The sequence below is a fragment of the Cherax quadricarinatus genome, chromosome 55, assembly GCF_038502225.1.
Source record: "Cherax quadricarinatus isolate ZL_2023a chromosome 55, ASM3850222v1, whole genome shotgun sequence".
Classification (NCBI taxonomy): domain Eukaryota; kingdom Metazoa; phylum Arthropoda; class Malacostraca; order Decapoda; family Parastacidae; genus Cherax; species Cherax quadricarinatus.
This window is the reverse complement of record NC_091346.1, coordinates 19280267-19298807: the sequence shown is the minus strand read 5'-3', so window position 1 is coordinate 19298807 and position 18541 is coordinate 19280267. Positions and strand designations below refer to the sequence as shown.

The window sequence follows — 18541 nt, the reverse complement described above, 5'->3', positions numbered from 1 at the left end:
TTTGAAATTGGAATATTTTGAACTTTGTGTTAAATTGGCCAAATTAACAATTTCCGATCACTTTATTTTGTAGTTGAAGCAGTTGACTTGGCGATTTCTTGTGCTCAATCGATAGAATAGAAGTAATACTAGTGAAATAGCTAAGAATTTGGTTGATTGGAATAATGTAATTGGCCTAAAATGGGAGTCAAAGTCGGCAAAATCACCTATTCGTAAATATCGCTGACACATCAAAATTCGCGAGAGCATAATTTCGTCAATTTTCCACCAAATTTCGTACTTTTTGTTTTATTACCTTCACAAAAAGATTCTCTACGATTTCATAAGAAAAAATAACAAATTTTTTTTTTTTAAATTCTTGGACACTGGTGCGTGACTCCAGATTTGGGCCTTGGACCCTGAAAGGGTTAATGTGCCCAAGAGTGATTATTATTACATAATAGAGAGATGTGCTTACGGAGAATGTAAACAAACTGAGTGGCACGCGCCGCATTTGAAAGACCGCTCGCCATTTAAAAAGTTTTGGTCATAATTTGAAATTGCCGTATTAGCTGAATGCCATAAGGTGAAACATCGTAAAGCGGGGCCCTACTGTATTAAATTAAAAATTTATTTTCTCAATTTGGGAGAATTTCAAAATTAAGAGAGTGGTTACTATATAATACAAATTATTTGTGTGTGTGTGTATTGTATACTGTAATACAGTTCATATCAAATTTTGCCATGAATGCATAACTTTTTCACTCAATATTAATGGCTTAAAATATTTATGCAGTGTACAGTGAATATATAGAGTAAAACCACTGGAATGTATTCAGTGTCACAAGGCACTGGTAGTTTTGATTGTCTAACATAAAACCTCAAGGATCATTCAAGATCTTCATGCAGCCAGCATACTTTAGGTTGTGTACCCCTGAAGTTACAGTACATGTAACTTCAGGGGTAGAAGACTCATGCAGGAGAAATACCTGCAACTTGACCGTTAACCTTCATTACACTTGCCACCATGAATCATTACAGAATTATTTACTGAAACAAACTCTGCCTAATTAATGTAGAAGACATTTGATAATTACTTTTCTTAAGCTTTTTGTGTGCACTTATTTCCAGGTTGCATTTTTGCTATTTTTCCTCCTTTATACTGATGGATATATAATTATGTAGAGCCATACATGATCAGAGGTTTTTTAGAACCTACAAGTTGGTTAACAACGAAGATTAGAAGTTATGACCTAGTATGGGACAACAACTTATTCGTGAAAATTTTATTATGCAACATAAACAGGAATATATAAGATAATTTATATATAAACTAAGCATGAAGCAGAGTGACCTAAAATATACTAGCTCCACTTAAATTGGGGAAAATCGCAGACAACACTACTGAACACTAACCCACTTTCCTCGTAACAAACATTTGTAAGCAACCAATGGAATATAATAAGTTCACATTTTGACTCCATGATGAGGCAGCAGTAAGTAACTTCACTGCAGAGCTAAGCTCAGTTGACTGGCCTGCAGAATTTTCCAATGCCAGTGGTATTGATGAAGGGATAGACGTGTTTCTAAACAAAATACATAGACTGTATAACATTGTCCCATAAAAACTAAACAGATCACTGATAAAAGACTTGGATGCCCATGCCTTATTAACAGTATTTTAAGATCCATCAATAAGAAATATTATTATGAAAAAAATATAGATGGGGCTTAATAACTAGAGAATTTATTAAACATTATATGTCTGTCCTCACCAAACTAGTAAGAAAGTCTAAGCAACTGTACTATTCTAATAGATTCACTGAAATGAATGGAGATATAAAAGACCTGGAAGACACACACTCTCAGATCCTGGGAACCCACAAACCAAACAAAGCTAGAGATATTGTCCTAACAAAACCAAATGAACTGCAGCTCCAGCCTGTTGATACGGCTAACAAGATAAATGACTTCTCAACCATAGGATCAAGTCTCGCCAGTAAAATTCCAGGTACTAATTCCCAGGCGAGTGATTATCTAGATGGAAACTACCCAACATCCCGCTATCTTGCACCAACCAAGCCCACTGAAGTCACCATGATTATTAATTCACTAAAAAATAAATTGGAAATCATAACTCATGTCTCACCATTGTTGTACAAAATGAGCCACTCGTGTCCTGTCACCCACCATTACATTACTCTTTAACAAACACTGGAAACTAGCACTTTTCCCAACATCACTCAAGATAGCAAGGGTTACACCAATACACAGAAGTGGCGACCAACAGATATAAACAACTGTAGGCCAATATCAAACTTGCCTTCACTATCCAAAATCTTCGAGAAACTCATACACAAGAGATTATAGTTCTTTATAGCATCACAAAGCATCCTCAACGCCTGCCAGTTTGGCTTCAGGAGAAATAAAGCACAAATGATGCAGTTATAAAAAAGGCTAGACCTGCTATACACAGCACTCAAGTAAAATGAATATCCACTTGGACTCATTATTGACCTTAAGAAAGCTTTTGATATAGGCCACAGCATCCTGCTTCACAGACTTAATCACCATGGTATTAAAGGCCATGCACTTGCATACATCAAGTCTTACCTTACTAATAGGCAGCAATACGTCTCTGTTAAGGACACAACCTCCACAAGAAGACCTCCGGACACTGGCGTTTCATAGGGAAGCCTTCTTGGCCCCCTACTTTTCCTTTTATACATCAGTGACCTTCCAGATGTAATGCAACAACTTAGACCTATTCTCTTTGCTGATGACACAACTTTTATCTCCCACCCTAATCTTGCCTCACTCAACACTTGCTAACAAAGAGCTTGTAAAAATATCGACCTGAATGGCTGTGAATAAACTCACACTTAATATTGATGAAACCTTCTATATAATGTTTGGAAGTAGAGCAAGTGAGGTCCAACTAAACATTATGCTTTACAATACCCATATTGCTAAACATAAGGATGGAAATTTCTGGGTCTGCACCATAACAGCAACTTGAGATTCACCACCCATATCCAACACATAAAAAAGTATCCAGAACAGTTGGCATCCTCTCAGAGATACGTTGTTTTGTACCACAAACAGCACTACTTACGCTGTTCTATTCTCTAATATACCCCTACCTCACCTATGTTATTTGTTCCTGAGGTTCCTCAACAGCAAGTCACATAAAGGGGGAATCCGACGTTAACAATTTAAATTTTTTATTTTTCGTTCGATTTCTTTCATTTTTTTTTGTATGTAAAGAAGCACCTTTCAATAGTAATGTGACCAAGTTTCAATAAGATAGCTCAAAAAACAACTGAGAAAAAAATTATTTACTAATAATCATACATATTGAACAGAAACTTCGACATGGGACTTGGAGAAGCTGTTTTGGCATTATCTACGCATAAAACAATGCTGAACTGTATTTCTAATGATTATCCTTTCTGTAATTTATCCTTTCTTCATTCTTAAAAAAAATAAAGTTTGTATGGTTTTGACATTCAGCCAAATATCTGACTTTTGCCCTCACAAAATTCAGAAACAAATTATGATATCTCAAAAAGCAATTGTAAAACAATCTTTCCTTTATGTTCTCTGTGAATTTCATTACATTCCTGCTATTATTAACGAATTTCGTGGCTCATATATGTGAATAACTTACTTCCGAGATAATCCGCGAAACAGCCGGACCACCGATTTTTTTTTTTTTTTCGAGAAAATAACATTTTTCTCAGCAGTACGAGTGTATATCATAGTTACCCATGTTCGTTTTCTTTAATATAAGGACCCTGGAGGTGAAAGAAAGAGAATGGAAGCCCCTCTCTGAGAATGGGAATCTATTCCCGATGGAGCGCTCTGAGAATATGCCATATATTATTCATTCTGGAGTATTTACCATATTTCTTTGTTATTTATATTGTTTATTATGTCATATTAGATCAATTGTGATAGATAAATAAGCCGTAGAAGCTATACTAGCGTTATATTGAGCCATATTCCCCGGCCACCCCGAGACTGGAATTTTCCATGATGTCAGCAAAATGGTGTCGGGAGGTTCCTGGTTGGTTGGAACTCTACGGATAAGTCCCACCCACTGTATTATGACGCCAAATCGTCAATTATTATCTTAGAAAGAATAATACAATAAATACACGAAAAAAAACGGAAAAAAAACAAAAAAAATTGACGACAGGTGAGCACACCTGCCGCGGGTGGTGACGTCACCCTAGGTGTTTTAAATGACCATAATTCCTTGTAGGAATGTCGTAGAACAATGATTCTGGTACCATTGTGTTGCCAGAGAGTTAAGCTATTTTTCTATAAGATTAACTCAGTTTGTGAATTTTTCGACAAAATTTTTCGTTCACGCTGAGTGAGTGCTAATTCCCCTAAAGCCAATAATAACCCAACACAAAGCTGCAGTGTGAATGATCGTAGAGTCCACTGCTAGATAATCCCCCCCCCCACTCTTCAGTGACCTAAACCTACTCACTATATAAAACATTCACTCTTACTACTGTGCATCCTACATTTACAGAACAATAAATTCTAATATAAATCCTGAACTGAAGCACTTTCTTGCTTGTTCCAACAGAACCCATAGACATAATACTAGGCACAAAAATCTCTGACATTCCTCGTGTCTGGCTAAATCTCTTCAAAAATTCAATGCACATAAAAGAACCCAAAATCTGGAACTCCCTACCAGAAATCTCCAGACTGAACAAACCAGCATTTTCAAAAGTACTGTTAAAAAACACCTTGTCCCTCTAACATATCCCAGCATCAGCTAAATGTGTAAAAAGATGTAAAAACTATACATGCATATTCTCAATGTCATGAACATTATTTTATATTTTATCACACTGGCCGATTCCCACCAAGGCAGGGTGGCCCGAAAAAGAAAAACTTTCACCATCATTCACTCCATCACTGTCTTGCCAGAAGGGTGCTTTACACTACAGTTTTTAAACTGCAACATTAACACCCCTCCTTCAGAGTGCAGGCACTGTACTTCCCATCTCCAGGACTCAAGTCCAGCCTGCCGGTTTCCCTGAACCCCTTCATAAATGTTACTTTGCTCACACTCCAACAGCACGTCAAGTATTAAAAACCATTTGTCTCCATTCACTCCTATCAAACACTCTCATGCATGCCTGCTGGAAGTCCAAGCCCCTCGCACACAAAACCTCCTTTACCCCCTCCCTCCAACCTTTCCTAGGCCGACCCCTACCCCGCCTTCCTTCCACTACAGACTGATACACTCTTGAAGTTATTCTGTTTCGCTCCATTCTCTCTACATGTCCGAACCACCTCAACAACCCTTCCTCAGCCCTCTGGACAACAGTTTTGGTAATCCCGCACCTCCTCCTAACTTCCAAACTACGAATTCTCTGCATTATATTCACACCACACATTGCCCTCAGACATGACATCTCCACTGCCTCCAGCCTTCTCCTCGCTGCAACATTCATCACCCACGCTTCACACCCATATAAGAGCGTTGGTAAAACTATACTCTCATACATTCCCCTCTTTGCCTCCAAGGACAAAGTTCTTTGTCTCCACAGACTCCTAAGTGCACCACTCACTCTTTTTCCCTCATCAATTCTATGATTCACCTCATCTTTCATAGACCCATCCGCTGACACGTCCACTCCCAAATATCTGAATATGTTCACCTCCTCCATACTCTCTCCCTCCAATCTGATATCCAATCTTTCATCACCTAATCTTTTTGTTATCTTCATAACCTTACTCTTTCCTGTATTCACCTTTAATTTTCTTCTTTTGCACACCCTACCAAATTCATCCACCAATCTCTGCAACTTCTCTTCAGAATCTCCCAAGAGCACAGTGTCATCAGCAAAGAGCAACTGTGACAACTCCCACTTTGTGTGTGATTCTTTATCTTTTAACTCCACGCCTCTTGCCAAGACCCTCGCATTTACTTCTCTTACAACCCCATCTATAAATATATTAAACAACCACGGTGACATCACACATCCTTGTCTAAGGCCTACTTTTACTGGGAAAAAATTTCCCTCTTTCCTACTTACTCTAACTTGAGCCTCACTATCCTCGTAAAAACTCTTCACTGCTTTCAGTAACCTACCTCCTACACCATACACTTGCAACATCTGCCACATTGCCCCCCTATCCACCCTGTCATACGCCTTTTCCAAATCCATAAATGCCACAAAGACCTCTTTAGCCTTATCTAAATACTGTTCACTTATATGTTTCACTGTAAACACCTGGTCCACACACCCCCTACCTTTCCTAAAGCCTCCTTGTTCATCTGCTATCCTATTCTCCGTCTTACTCTTAATTCTTTCAATTATAACTCTACCATACACTTTACCAGGTATACTCAACAGACTTATCCCCCTATAATTTTTGCACTCTCTTTTATCCCCTTTGCCTTTATACAAAGGAACTATGCATGCTCTCTGCCAGTCCCTAGGTACCTTACCCTCTTCCATACATTTATTAAATAATTGCCCCAACCACTCCAAAACTATATCCCCACCTGCTTTTAACATTTCTATCTTTATCCCATCAATCCCGGCTGCCTTACCCCCTTTCATTTTACCTACTGCCTCACGAACTTCCCCCACACTCACAACTGGCTCTTCCTCACTCCTACAAGATGTTATTCCTCCTTGCCCTATACACGAAATCACAGCTTCCCTATCTTCATCAACATTTAACAATTCCTCAAAATATTCCCTCCATCTTCCCAATACCTCTAACTCTCCATTTAATAACTCTCCTCTCCTATTTTTAACTGACAAATCCATTTGTTCTCTAGGCTTTCTTAACTTGTTAATCTCACTCCAAAACTTTTTCTTATTTTCAACAAAATTTGTTGATAACATCTTACCCACTCTCTCATTTGCTCTCTTTTTACATTGCTTCACCACTCTCTTAACCTCTCTCTTTTTCTCCATATACTCTTCCCTCCTTGCATCACTTCTACTTTGTAAAAACTTCTCATATGCTAACTTTTTCTCCCTTACTACTCTCTTTACATCATCATTCCACCAATCGCTCCTCTTCCCTCCTGCACCCACTTTCCTGTAACCACAAACTTTTGCTGAACACTCTAACACTACATTTTTAAACCTACCCCATACCTCTTCGACCCCATTGCCTATGCTCTCATTAGCCCATCTATCCTCCAATAGCTGTTTATATCTTACCCTAACTGCCTCCTCTTTTAGTTTATAAACCTTCACCTCTCTCTTCCCTGATGCTTCTATTCTCCTTGTATCCCATCTACCTTTTACTCTCAGTGTAGCTACAACTAGAAAGTGATCTGATATATCTGTGGCCCCTCTATAAACATGTACATCCTGAAGTCTACTCAACAGTCTTTTATCTACCAATACATAATCCAACAAACTACTGTCATTTTGCCCTACATCATATCTTGTATACTTATTTATCCTCTTTTTCTTAAAATATGTATTACCTATAACTAAACCCCTTTCTATACAAAGTTCAATCAAAGGGCTCCCATTATCATTTACACCTGGCACCCCAAACTTACCCACCACACCCTCTCTAAAAGTTTCTCCTACTTTAGCATTCAGGTCCCCTACCACAATTACTCTCTCACTTGGTTCAAAGGCTCCTATACATTCACTTAACATCTCCCACAATCTCTCTCTCTCCTCTGCATTCCTCTCTTCTCCAGGTGCATACACGTTTATTATGACCCACTTCTCGCATCCAACCTTTACTTTAATCCACATAATTCTTGAATTTACACATTCATATTCTCTTTTCTCCTTCCATAACTGATCATTTAACATTACTGCTACCCCTTCCTTTGCTCTAACTCTCTCAGATACTCCAGATTTAATCCCATTTATTTCCCCCCACTGAAACTCTCCTACCCCCTTCAGCTTTGTTTCGCTTAGGGCCAGGACATCCAACTTCTTTTCATTCATAACATCAGCAATTATCTGTTTCTTGTCATCCGCACTACATCCACGCACATTTAAGCATCCCAGTTTTATAAAGTTTTTCTTCTTCTCTTTTTTAGTAAATGTCTACAGGAGAAGGGGTTACTAGCCCATTGCTCCCGGCATTTTAGTCGCCTCATACGACACGCATGGCTTACGGAGGAAAGATTCTTTTCCACTTCCCCATGGACAATAGAAGAAATAAAGAAGAACAAGAGCTATTTAGAAAAAGGGGAAAAACCTAGATGTATGTATATATATATGCATGAACATATGTAAGACATTATAAACAATATATACTTTCACTATCTGTAACCCTCCCAGTTGTTAAACAATCATTTGTGTCCCCTTTATGTAAATAATCAAACCTCTAATTCCTCTCAGTTATACTTGTTAAAGCCGCATGGCATGAACTAATAGAATAATCAGTTCTCTTGTATTCATTGTAAACTCCTAAATTTACACTATTGTTATTGCCTTATTATTCTTAAGTTAGTCTTAAGTTTACCCAAAATGCTCTGCACATATAGGGGCTTATGGCATATACACCCAAATGTCATTCTCCTTTGTACAAACATTGTACAAACATAATTTATACGAGATGAGTTACTGGCCCCTTGTTCCCAGCATTTAGTCACCTTCCATGACATGCATGGCTTACAGAGGAAGTATTTGAAGTAGAAATATTGTGTAAATAAGATATGTATCATAAATACATTTTCTTAATTTTTCATTGTTTCTCTAGGTTAAATATGTGAAGTATTCACTTGGTGATGATGTGAATTCCCAATTGCTAGTCCAGTGTATGGGCATCACATCTGGACTTGGTCGCATCTTCTTTGGCTTGATTGCAGATCGTCCATGGGTCAATCGCATATTCTTGCAGCAGGTAAGGTTTGACAGGCACATGTGTGCATATATTTTATAACTAAGCTTTATTTTTCTTGAATTTTTAAATTCACATGTACACTAGAGTTTTCATACTACCACGTTGCCTTCTAATTTCTTCAATCCATATTCTCGGAAAATACTCACTCGACACATCAATCTCCTACACATCTCTGCTGCCTCCAGCCTCCTCACAGCAACATTCACAGATTTTACATCACATCAACACTAAAGTTTTGTCAACAATATTATGATAAATTTCCCTTTTTGCATCAGCTTAAAAAAGAATAAAACATTGCTGTATGTTATTAATGATCCAAGAAGATTTCTATCAGTTAACTAGTGGTGATAAAGATATTGTATGTAGATTGAAGGAAACCGGTTAGCAGGACTTGAGTCTTGGAGGTGGGAAGTACAGTGCCTGCACTCTGAAGGAAGGGTGGAGATATGTTGCAGTTTTTTTTTAACTGTATTGTCAGCATGCCTCTGACAAGACAGTAATGGAGTGAGTGATGATGAAATTGTTTCTTCTCTTTTGGGTCACCCTTCTTTGGTGGCAAACGGTTGATCTGTTAATATAATAAAAAGTATAGATTACCGGTAATTCAGTTGAAAGGGTCATGTGAATGGAGATGTCTGCACATATCTGGCAGGATAGCTATGGAAGACATTATAAAGTGTTTCCTTATTTACCCTACCTTAATGGGAGATAGCTATTGTAGTATAAAAAAATAATATTTTGCAGTAATATTGTCATGTTTTATCTATTTTAGATGTCATTCTTCTGTATTGGGACCTTGACCATGCTCCTGACTGCTGCTAATGCCATGCCCTTCTTCATTGTGATTGCTTTGGGCATGGGACTATTTGATGGCTGCTTCATCTCTCTCCTTGGACCCATTGCATTTGATATTGTTGGACCTGTAGGAGCCTCCCAAGCAATTGGCTGCCTCCTAGCTATGTGTTCCATTCCACTCACTTGTGGTCCAGCCATTGCAGGTTAGTTTCATGTTCTTTATTTCTTCAAGGGGAGTGCTTTGATGCTGCTTATCCTCAAGGGAAGTTACTTGATGCCAGTGAGGGGCTTTTGATCTAAGAAATTCAACCAGATCTCCTCTTCCTTGGATCGAATCTGATTCCCACCTACTTCCCCAGGTGCTGAATAACCCTTATGGGTTTAGCATTCCCAGGAATGTAATAATTTGATACTGTTAAAGTGCTTGTGATCCAGTTTTTTTTTTTAATTTACATAGGTTTTATGTTCTGATAATTACAATTTATAGTAAATATTGTAATATCATGGCCAATATTTGTTCTTACACCATTATTAGGTATGGATATAGTAATGAAACAGTCACAAACACATTGACAGGTGAACATGTTCACCTGCCTCAGTCACATACTTCTTATTTCTTTCAACGCACTAGCTGTATCCCACTGAAGCAGGGTGGCCCCCCCCCAAAAAAAAAGTTTCTTTTTATAAATTTAGTACTGCATACAGGAGAAGGGGTTACTAGCCCCTTGTTCCTGGCATTTTAGTCGCCTCTTACGACATACATGGCTTACAGAGGAAGAATTCTGTTCCACTTCCCCATGGAGATGAGAGGAAATAAACAGGAACAAGACCCAGTAAGAAAAACAAACACCCAGAGGAATGTGTATGTATATATATATATATGCTTGTACATGCATGTGTGACCTAAGTGTAAGCAGAAGTAGCAAGATGTACCTGAAATCTTGCATATTTATGAGACCGAAAAAAGACACCAGCTATCTTACCATCATGTAAAACAATTACACTCACAATTACACCATAGCACCTTCCTGGGCAGTTGCTGTCTATCAACCTACTTCCTAGGAGCCACATACTATTGTCTAGAAATATATACAAATTATTTATAGGTCCCAGTAATGTTTTTATAAATGATGGAGTACATATATGAAACTCCTTGAAACAGTGTCAGACAGAGAGGCATTCTGCTTATTGTGCAATCCACCCTCAGCACTACACCCAGTGAACCTTGGCATGTTTTCTATTTGTTCTCACAGTTGCGCACACACACAAGCATGACTGTCTCTGTCTCTGTGTCTGCCTGTCTCTGTCTATCTGCCTGTCTACCTACATGCTTGTCTCTCTCTGTCTACTTGCCTGTCTGCATCTACCTGCCTGTCTCTCTCTGTCTACCTGCCTGTATCTCTCGACCTGTCTGTCTCTGCCTCTCAGAGAACCATTCATGAACCTGATCATAAGCTAGACTTTCAAACAAGTATTACACAAGTTGCAGAATTGTCATATCTGCACAAATTAAAACATACAACTGTGGCTGAAATGTATATTACTGGCCACAGTCGTGTAGTTATGAGCATAAGCATGACCGTGATGAGTAATACGCATTTTGGCCACAGTTGTATGTATCCACTTGTGCAGACATGACAATGTTGCAGCTTGCATAATACCTGTTCAGAAGTCTAGCTTACTATCAGGTTCATGAGTGGCTCTCTCTATCTCTCTCTGAGAGAGAGAGATAGATAGATAAATAGACAGACAGATAGACAGGCTAGCTAGGCTTCCTAGCCAACCACTTAGCCAGCTGGCCAGCCGAACACATTGCAGAATCATTTCTCTTTACTTAGGGCATAGGTGATAGGACATTCTGGAAGGATGACACTACCAGTTATATCAAAATTGAAAGGGTGTGGCACAAATGTTGCACATGTGTTATTATGTAGGCTTTTGATATTTCCTCAACTACTTGTGGCCACATCCATCTCAAAGCCACTAAACTGTGGGTCAGCATTATTCTCCTCCTAAAAGGAGAGTATTAATACATGGCATTAGTGAATCATTAGTTAATCATAGAATTGATGAGGGAAAAAAGGTGAGTGGTGCGTTGAGGTATATGCGGAGTCAAAAAAACGTTATCTATGGAGGCAAAGAAGGGAATGTATGAAAGTATAGTAGTACCAACACTCTTATATGGGTGTGAAGCTTGGGTGGTAAATGCAGCAGCGAGGAGACAGTTGGAGGCAGTGGAGATGTCCTGTTTAAGGGCAATGTGTGGTGTAAATATTATGCAGAAAATTCGGAGTGTGGAAATTAGGAAAAGGTGTGGAGTTAATAAAAGTATTAGTCAGAGGGCAGAAGAGGGGTTGTTGAGGTGGTTTGGTCATTTAGAGAGAATGGATCAAAGTAGAATGACATGGAAAGCATATAAATCTATAGGGGAAGGAAGGCGGGGTAGGGGTCGTCCTCGAAAGGGTTGGAGAGAGGGGGTAAAGGAGGTTTTGTGGGCAAGGGACTTGGACTTCCAGCAAGCGTGCGTGAGCGTGTTAGATAGGAGTGAATGGAGACGAATGGTACTTGGGACCTGACGATCTGTTGGAGTGTGAGCAGGGTAATATTTAGTGAAGGGATTCAGGGAAACCGGTTATTTTCATATAGTCGGACTTGAGTCCTGGAAATGGGAAGTACAATGCCTGCACTTTAAAGGAGGGGTTTGGGATATTGGCAGTTTGGAGGGATATGTTGTGTATCTTTATACGTATATGCTTCTAAACTGTTGTATTCTGAGCACCTCTGCAAAAACAGTGATAATGTGCGAGTGTGGTGAAAGTGTTGAATGATGATGAAAGTATTTTCTTTTTGGGGATTTTCTTTCTTTTTTGGGTCACCCTGCCTCGGTGGGAGACGGCCGACTTGTTGAAAAAAAAAAGAAAAAATTAGTGAATCCCTGGGGTTTGCACGCTGTTTGCTCTAGCTGGTGCTCAGTTGAACTGGTGCTTCCACAAGGTGCTAAGTGGTCCCAGATTTCTTTAATACTGCACACAGTGACTGTTAAGACCCATTCTATACCACCTAGGCCTGTCAGGCCTCTAGTGCAAAATTTGAAGGCAGGAAAATAAAATGCTGATCTACATTTCGAGTGTTAGCAGTAAGACCATGGATCTACGTTTGAACAGTTAAAGGATTAAGATAAAAAGTCTAAAAACATCCTGTATTTTATACAATCCATGATGTTACTGGGGTAGTATTGGACCATCAAGGATGCCACAGCACCAAAAAAAGAGAGGAGGGTTTGTGATCATCAGCTTTGATCTAAGAAGGGGATGGTTGCTCCAGTTTAAAACTATAAAAGCAAAGTTTTTGGCTGCCATTTACAGTAAGGATGTTGTTTTTGTTGGGCAAGCCTACCCCCTTTACCTCCCTTCACCCCTGCCCCCAGTTAAGGCACTGTTTTACAACATGTCATCATTCACCACAAACCACCACCAATTTATAGCCTTCCACCACACTCTACAACCTTCTACCACATACCACCACTTTCTGCAACCCTCCACAATATGCCACTACATTCGATATCACTCCACAGTATGCCACCTAGCATTACAGATTTCCTTCTCATTCTATAACCATCCAAAACATTCCACCATACATATATAATTATTGTATTTTATTATGATCTTTATGTGAGTGCAGTAATATAGCATTTTTACAGGCAGCAGTATTGACAGATTCAGTGTTTTAACTATCCTCACTCCTTTCTCATTCCTTTCTCACTTCCTCACCTCACTGCCTCTTTCACTTTCACTGTCTGCTGTCGTAAGTATCAGGGTAGTGTAATTGTGGTAGCAGAAGAGTACATGTACAGATGATATAAACTATAAAAAAATTCACAAAAGCTCTTGCTAACTATATAAGTTTGAATGGCTCTAAAAATTATAGCTTCTTTATGGCATAATTGTATTTGGAGACTTGTGCTGCATTAAAACCATATATGCTTTTATTTCTAAATATTGTATTATATGCTTGTTATTAAATAAAAACTTTTTCTGCAGGTGCTCTTTATGATCAACTACAAAGTTACTTGATCCCATTCCTCTGTGCTGGTATTCCTCCAATAATTGGCTCCTTTATCCTCTTCTCTATCAGCTGCATCAAACAGCCACCCAAGGTTAGAAATACTCTCTTTGCTACCTTATAAAATACACAGTGGAACCTCAATTTTCGTTTGCCCTGATTTTCATCGAATTCGGTTTTCAACAACTTTTTTCATCATGTGAAACATTTCATAATAATCCTTTTTTTTTGTGCTTGGTTATTGAGTGCGACTGCTAAATAAGCCACCATGGGGCCAAAGAAAGCTCTGAGTGCCAGCCCTTTGATAAAGAAGGCTAGAAACACTATAGAATTCGATGGTGGTAGTGATTATGATGGTGGTATAGGGTGGTAGTGATTGTGGTAGAGGGTGGTAGTGATGGTGGTAGAAGGTGGTAGTGATGGTGGTAGTGATGGTGGTAGAGATAACCTCTCTTCCCTCTCCCCTCCTCGCCATCTTCCATACGCCAGCAAGAGTCTTCAGTAAAGGTAAAAGTGATTTAAATGTTTATTTATCCATTTCATCAGTGCTTTATATTTTTATTTCTCATTGTTTTCTGTATGTAAAACTATAGTTACTCTCCATAAAATGTAATTTTTCTTAACATTTTTGGGTGTCTGGAATGGATTAATTGAATTTACATACATTATTTCTCATGTGAAATATTGCTTCAGTTTTCATCGAATTCAGTTTTCGTCAGACTCTCTGGAACGAATTAAAGATGAAAACCGAGGTTCCACTGTATTTTTTTAACACAACAGCCATTTCCCATGTGGTTGCTGGTAAATTTTATTGCATGCTTCATGCTGTTTAGTTTGAAAGTTAATAGTCTGGGGGTGGGAGTACAGTACCTGTATTCTGAAGGACGAGTCACTGAAATTCTTGGCAAAGAGCTATTGAATAAGTGGTCATTGTGTTTCCTTCTTTAGGTCACCCTGCCTTAGTAAGGAATAGGCATTGTGGCTTAAAGAAACAATAAGAATGATGAGTTAAAAATAATAAGATAATTTTGGAGCAGAATGGTAGAAAAATCTTAAGGACCCTTGTTTGATGGATAAGTATTCTTTAAGATTATATTGGTATGAAAGTTATAAGAATACTCAGAATAATTTCACAAACTAATGTGATAGCCAAGAGCTTGGACAAACAAGTTCGGTAGTGCATATGTCACAGTATTAACCCTTTGACTGTTTTGGTCATATATATACGTCTTACGAGCCAGTGTTTTGGATGTATATATACTCAATAATTCTAGTAGCTTCAAATCGAGCAGGAGAAAGCTGGTAGGCCCACATGTGAGAGGATGGGTCTGTGTGGTCAGTGTGTACCACATAAAAAAATCCTGCAGCACGCAGTGCATAATGAGAAAAAAAAAACTGACCATTTTCTTCTTGGATTAAAACACCGACTTTGAGGTGTATTTCCGTATAGTATTTATTGTTTTATTCTTGTTTTCATGGTCTCACGTGTTAAAATGGAAAACAGTTTGCAGAAATAGAGATGATTTTGATTAGTTTCAAGATGAAAATGACCTTGAAATTGAGCTCAAAGTAGCGGAAATGTTCGATTTTTACCAATGTTCAAGAGTAAGCAAATTACACCACACGTCCAATACATGTCAACTGGGGAGTCTAATATTCTTTCACTAGTGCACTGATATTATTTATACCATTTTTTACAATAATGCAGCAGTCTGCATAACAGTAAATTTTGTATTTTTTATATGAATAAAAAATAAAAATAGAAAGCAATAGTAATATAAGAGGGGCCTAGAGACGTGACTAATGAACAGAGGATATGTTATTTTAGTGCCAAGAACGTCTACATTGTTTATTCTGGACCCTATTTTGAAATTGGCATCATTTTTAATTGCGTGAAATTGGCCAAATTGCCAGTTTCTGACCAATTTATTGGGTAGTTCAAATCGGTAAATGGGGAGTTTCTTGTACTCAGTTGATAGAAAAAATGGAGTTCTAAAGAAATAGCTGTGAGTTTGGTCAACTGGAACAACAGAATTAGGCAAAAACAGTGCTCAAAGTCGGCAAAATCGCCGATGCATATGTGTCGCCGAGACTGCTAACTTTGCGGAAGCATAATTCCAAATTTTGTACATTTGGTGTCATTACCATCGGGAAAAGATTCTCTATCATTTCATAATTTTTTTTTTTTTTTTTTTTTTTTTTTTTTTTTTTTTTTTTTTTTTTTTTTTTTTTTAAATTTTGTGACATAGAATGACAGTTTCAGATAGGGGCTTGCAACAGTCAAAGGGTTAAATAAACATGCATGACACTTTTATAAATGTTAAATATACCACTGAAATTAACTGGAAGAAATATATTGGCACTTTATCATATTAAGGTTCTAAACTAATAATATTTATCGTATGTGAACTTGATTCAGTAGTGGTTGAAAATTTTAAGTTAATATTTGTTTCTGATTTTTTGGATTATGAAAATTTTTATTGGTTTACAATGTAATCTTACTCCATGGGAAAGTGGAGAGGAATCCTTTTTTTATAAGCCATGGGTGTCATAAGAGGCAACTAAAATGCTGGGAGCAAGGGGCTAGTAGCCCCTTCTCCTGTATACCGGCCATATCCTACCCTGCCTCAGTGGGATATGGCCAGTTTATTGAAATAAAAAAAAAAATTCTTTTTAGGTCACCCTGCCTCGGTGGGAGACAGCCAATGCTTTAAAAAAATTTAGTGTTATCTTTGATACTATGCCTTTTTATATTCACAATAGGGAGCACCGGGATCACCTGTGCGAGACTCTACAGAAAAGCAGAACAACGCAGCTGCAGTAGAAGAGCCTAAAGAAACTCAAACACTCATGGCAGGTTAGTCAATAGCATCCCATTACTGGGAAGATGGAAGGAATATTTTGAGGAATTGTTAAATGTTGATGAAGATAGGGAAGCTGTGATTTCGTGTATAGGGCAAGGAGGAATAACATCTTGTAGGAGTGAGGAAGAGCCAGTTGTGAGTGTGGGGGAAGTTCGTGAGGCAGTAGGTAAAATGAAAGGGGGTAAGGCAGCCGGGATTGATGGGATAAAGATAGAAATGTTAAAAGCAGGTGGGGATATAGTTTTGGAGTGGTTGGTGCAATTATTTAATAAATGTATGGAAGAAGGTAAGGTACCTAGGGATTGGCAGAGAGCATGCATAGTTCCTTTGTATAAAGGCAAAGGGGATAAAAGAGAGTGCAAAAATTATAGGGGGATAAGTCTGTTGAGTGTACCTGGTAAAGTGTATGGTAGAGTTATAATTGAAAGAATTAAGAGTAAGACGGAGAATAGGATAGCAGATGAACAAGGAGGCTTTAGGAAAGGTAGGGGGTGTGTGGACCAGGTGTTTACAGTGAAACATATAAGTGAACAGTATTTAGATAAGGCTAAAGAGGTCTTTGTGGCATTTATGGATTTGGAAAAGGCGTATGACAGGGTGGATAGGGGGGCAATGTGGCAGATGTTGCAAGTGTATGGTGTAGGAGGTAGGTTACTGAAAGCAGTGAAGAGTTTTTACGAGGATAGTGAGGCTCAAGTTAGAGTATGTAGGAAAGAGGGAAATTTTTTCCCAGTAAAAGTAGGCCTTAGACAAGGATGTGTGATGTCACCGTGGTTGTTTAATATATTTATAGATGGGGTTGTAAGAGAAGTAAATGCGAGGGTCTTGGCAAGAGGCGTGGAGTTAAAAGATAAAGAATCACACACAAAGTGGGAGTTGTCACAGCTGCTCTTTGCTGATGACACTGTGCTCTTGGGAGATTCTGAAGAGAAGTTGCAGAGATTGGTGGATGAATTTGGTAGGGTGTGCAAAAGAAGAAAATTAAAGGTGAATACAGGAAAGAGTAAGGTTATGAGGATAACAAAAAGATTAGGTGATGAAAGATTGAATATCAGATTGGAGGGAGAGAGTATGGAGGAGGTGAACGTATTCAGATATTTGGGAGTGGACGTGTCAGCAGATGGGTCTATGAAAGATGAGGTGAATCATAGAATTGATGAGGGAAAAAGAGTGAGTGGTGCACTTAGGAGTCTGTGGAGACAAAGAACTTTGTCCTTGGAGGCAAAGAGGGGAATGTATGAGAGTATAGTTTTACCAACGCTCTTATATGGGTGTGAAGCGTGGGTGATGAATGTTGCAGCGAGGAGAAGGCTGGAGGCAGTGGAGATGTCATGTCTGAGGGCAATGTGTGGTGTGAATATAATGCAGAGAATTCGTAGTTTGGAAGTTAGGAGGAGGTGCGGGATTACCAAAACTGTTGTCCAGAGGGCTGAGGAAGGGTTGTTGAGGTGGTTCGGACATGTAGAGAGAATGGAGCGAAACAGAATGACTTCAAGAGTGTATCAGTCTGTAGTGGAAGGAAGGCGGGGTAGGGGTCGGCCTAGGAAGGGTTGGAGGGAGGGGGTAAAGGAGGTTTTGTGTGCGAGGGGCTTGGACTTCCAGCAGGCATGCGTGAGCGTGTTTGATAGGAGTGAATGGAGACAAATGGTTTTTAATACTTGACGTGCTGTTGGAGTGTGAGCAAAGTAACATTTATGAAGGGATTCAGGGAAACCGGCAGGCCGGACTTGAGTCCTGGAGATGGGAAGTACAGTGCCTGCACTCTGAAGGAGGGGTGTTAATGTTGCAGTTTAAAAACTGTAGTGTAAAGCACCCTTCTGGCAAGACAGTGATGGAGTGAATGATGGTGAAAGTTTTTCTTTTTCGGGCCACCCTGCCTTGGTGGGAATCGGCCGGTGTGATAATAAAAAAAAAAAAAAAAATACTGGTACTTTTATTCACTTATCGTTGCATGTTGCATTTACTTCTCA

At 38.8% G+C, this 18541-nt stretch overlaps 1 protein-coding gene across 3 annotated transcripts in view; it reads left to right on the top strand.

The window, feature by feature from the left end:
• Nucleotides 1–16564, top strand: part of LOC128698935 (monocarboxylate transporter 10-like protein kar) — a gene marked incomplete at its 3' end in the record, with an annotated part of 184905 nt that extends 168341 nt beyond the window's left edge. For all 3 annotated transcript variants that reach the window (XM_070096889.1, XM_070096890.1, XM_070096888.1), the window contains 4 exon segments: nt 8707–8850; nt 9623–9848; nt 13686–13801; nt 16471–16564. In XM_070096889.1, coding sequence (XP_069952990.1) covers nt 8707–8850; nt 9623–9848; nt 13686–13801; nt 16471–16564 — 580 coding nt within the window.
• Nucleotides 16565–18541: the final 1977 nt, after the last annotated feature.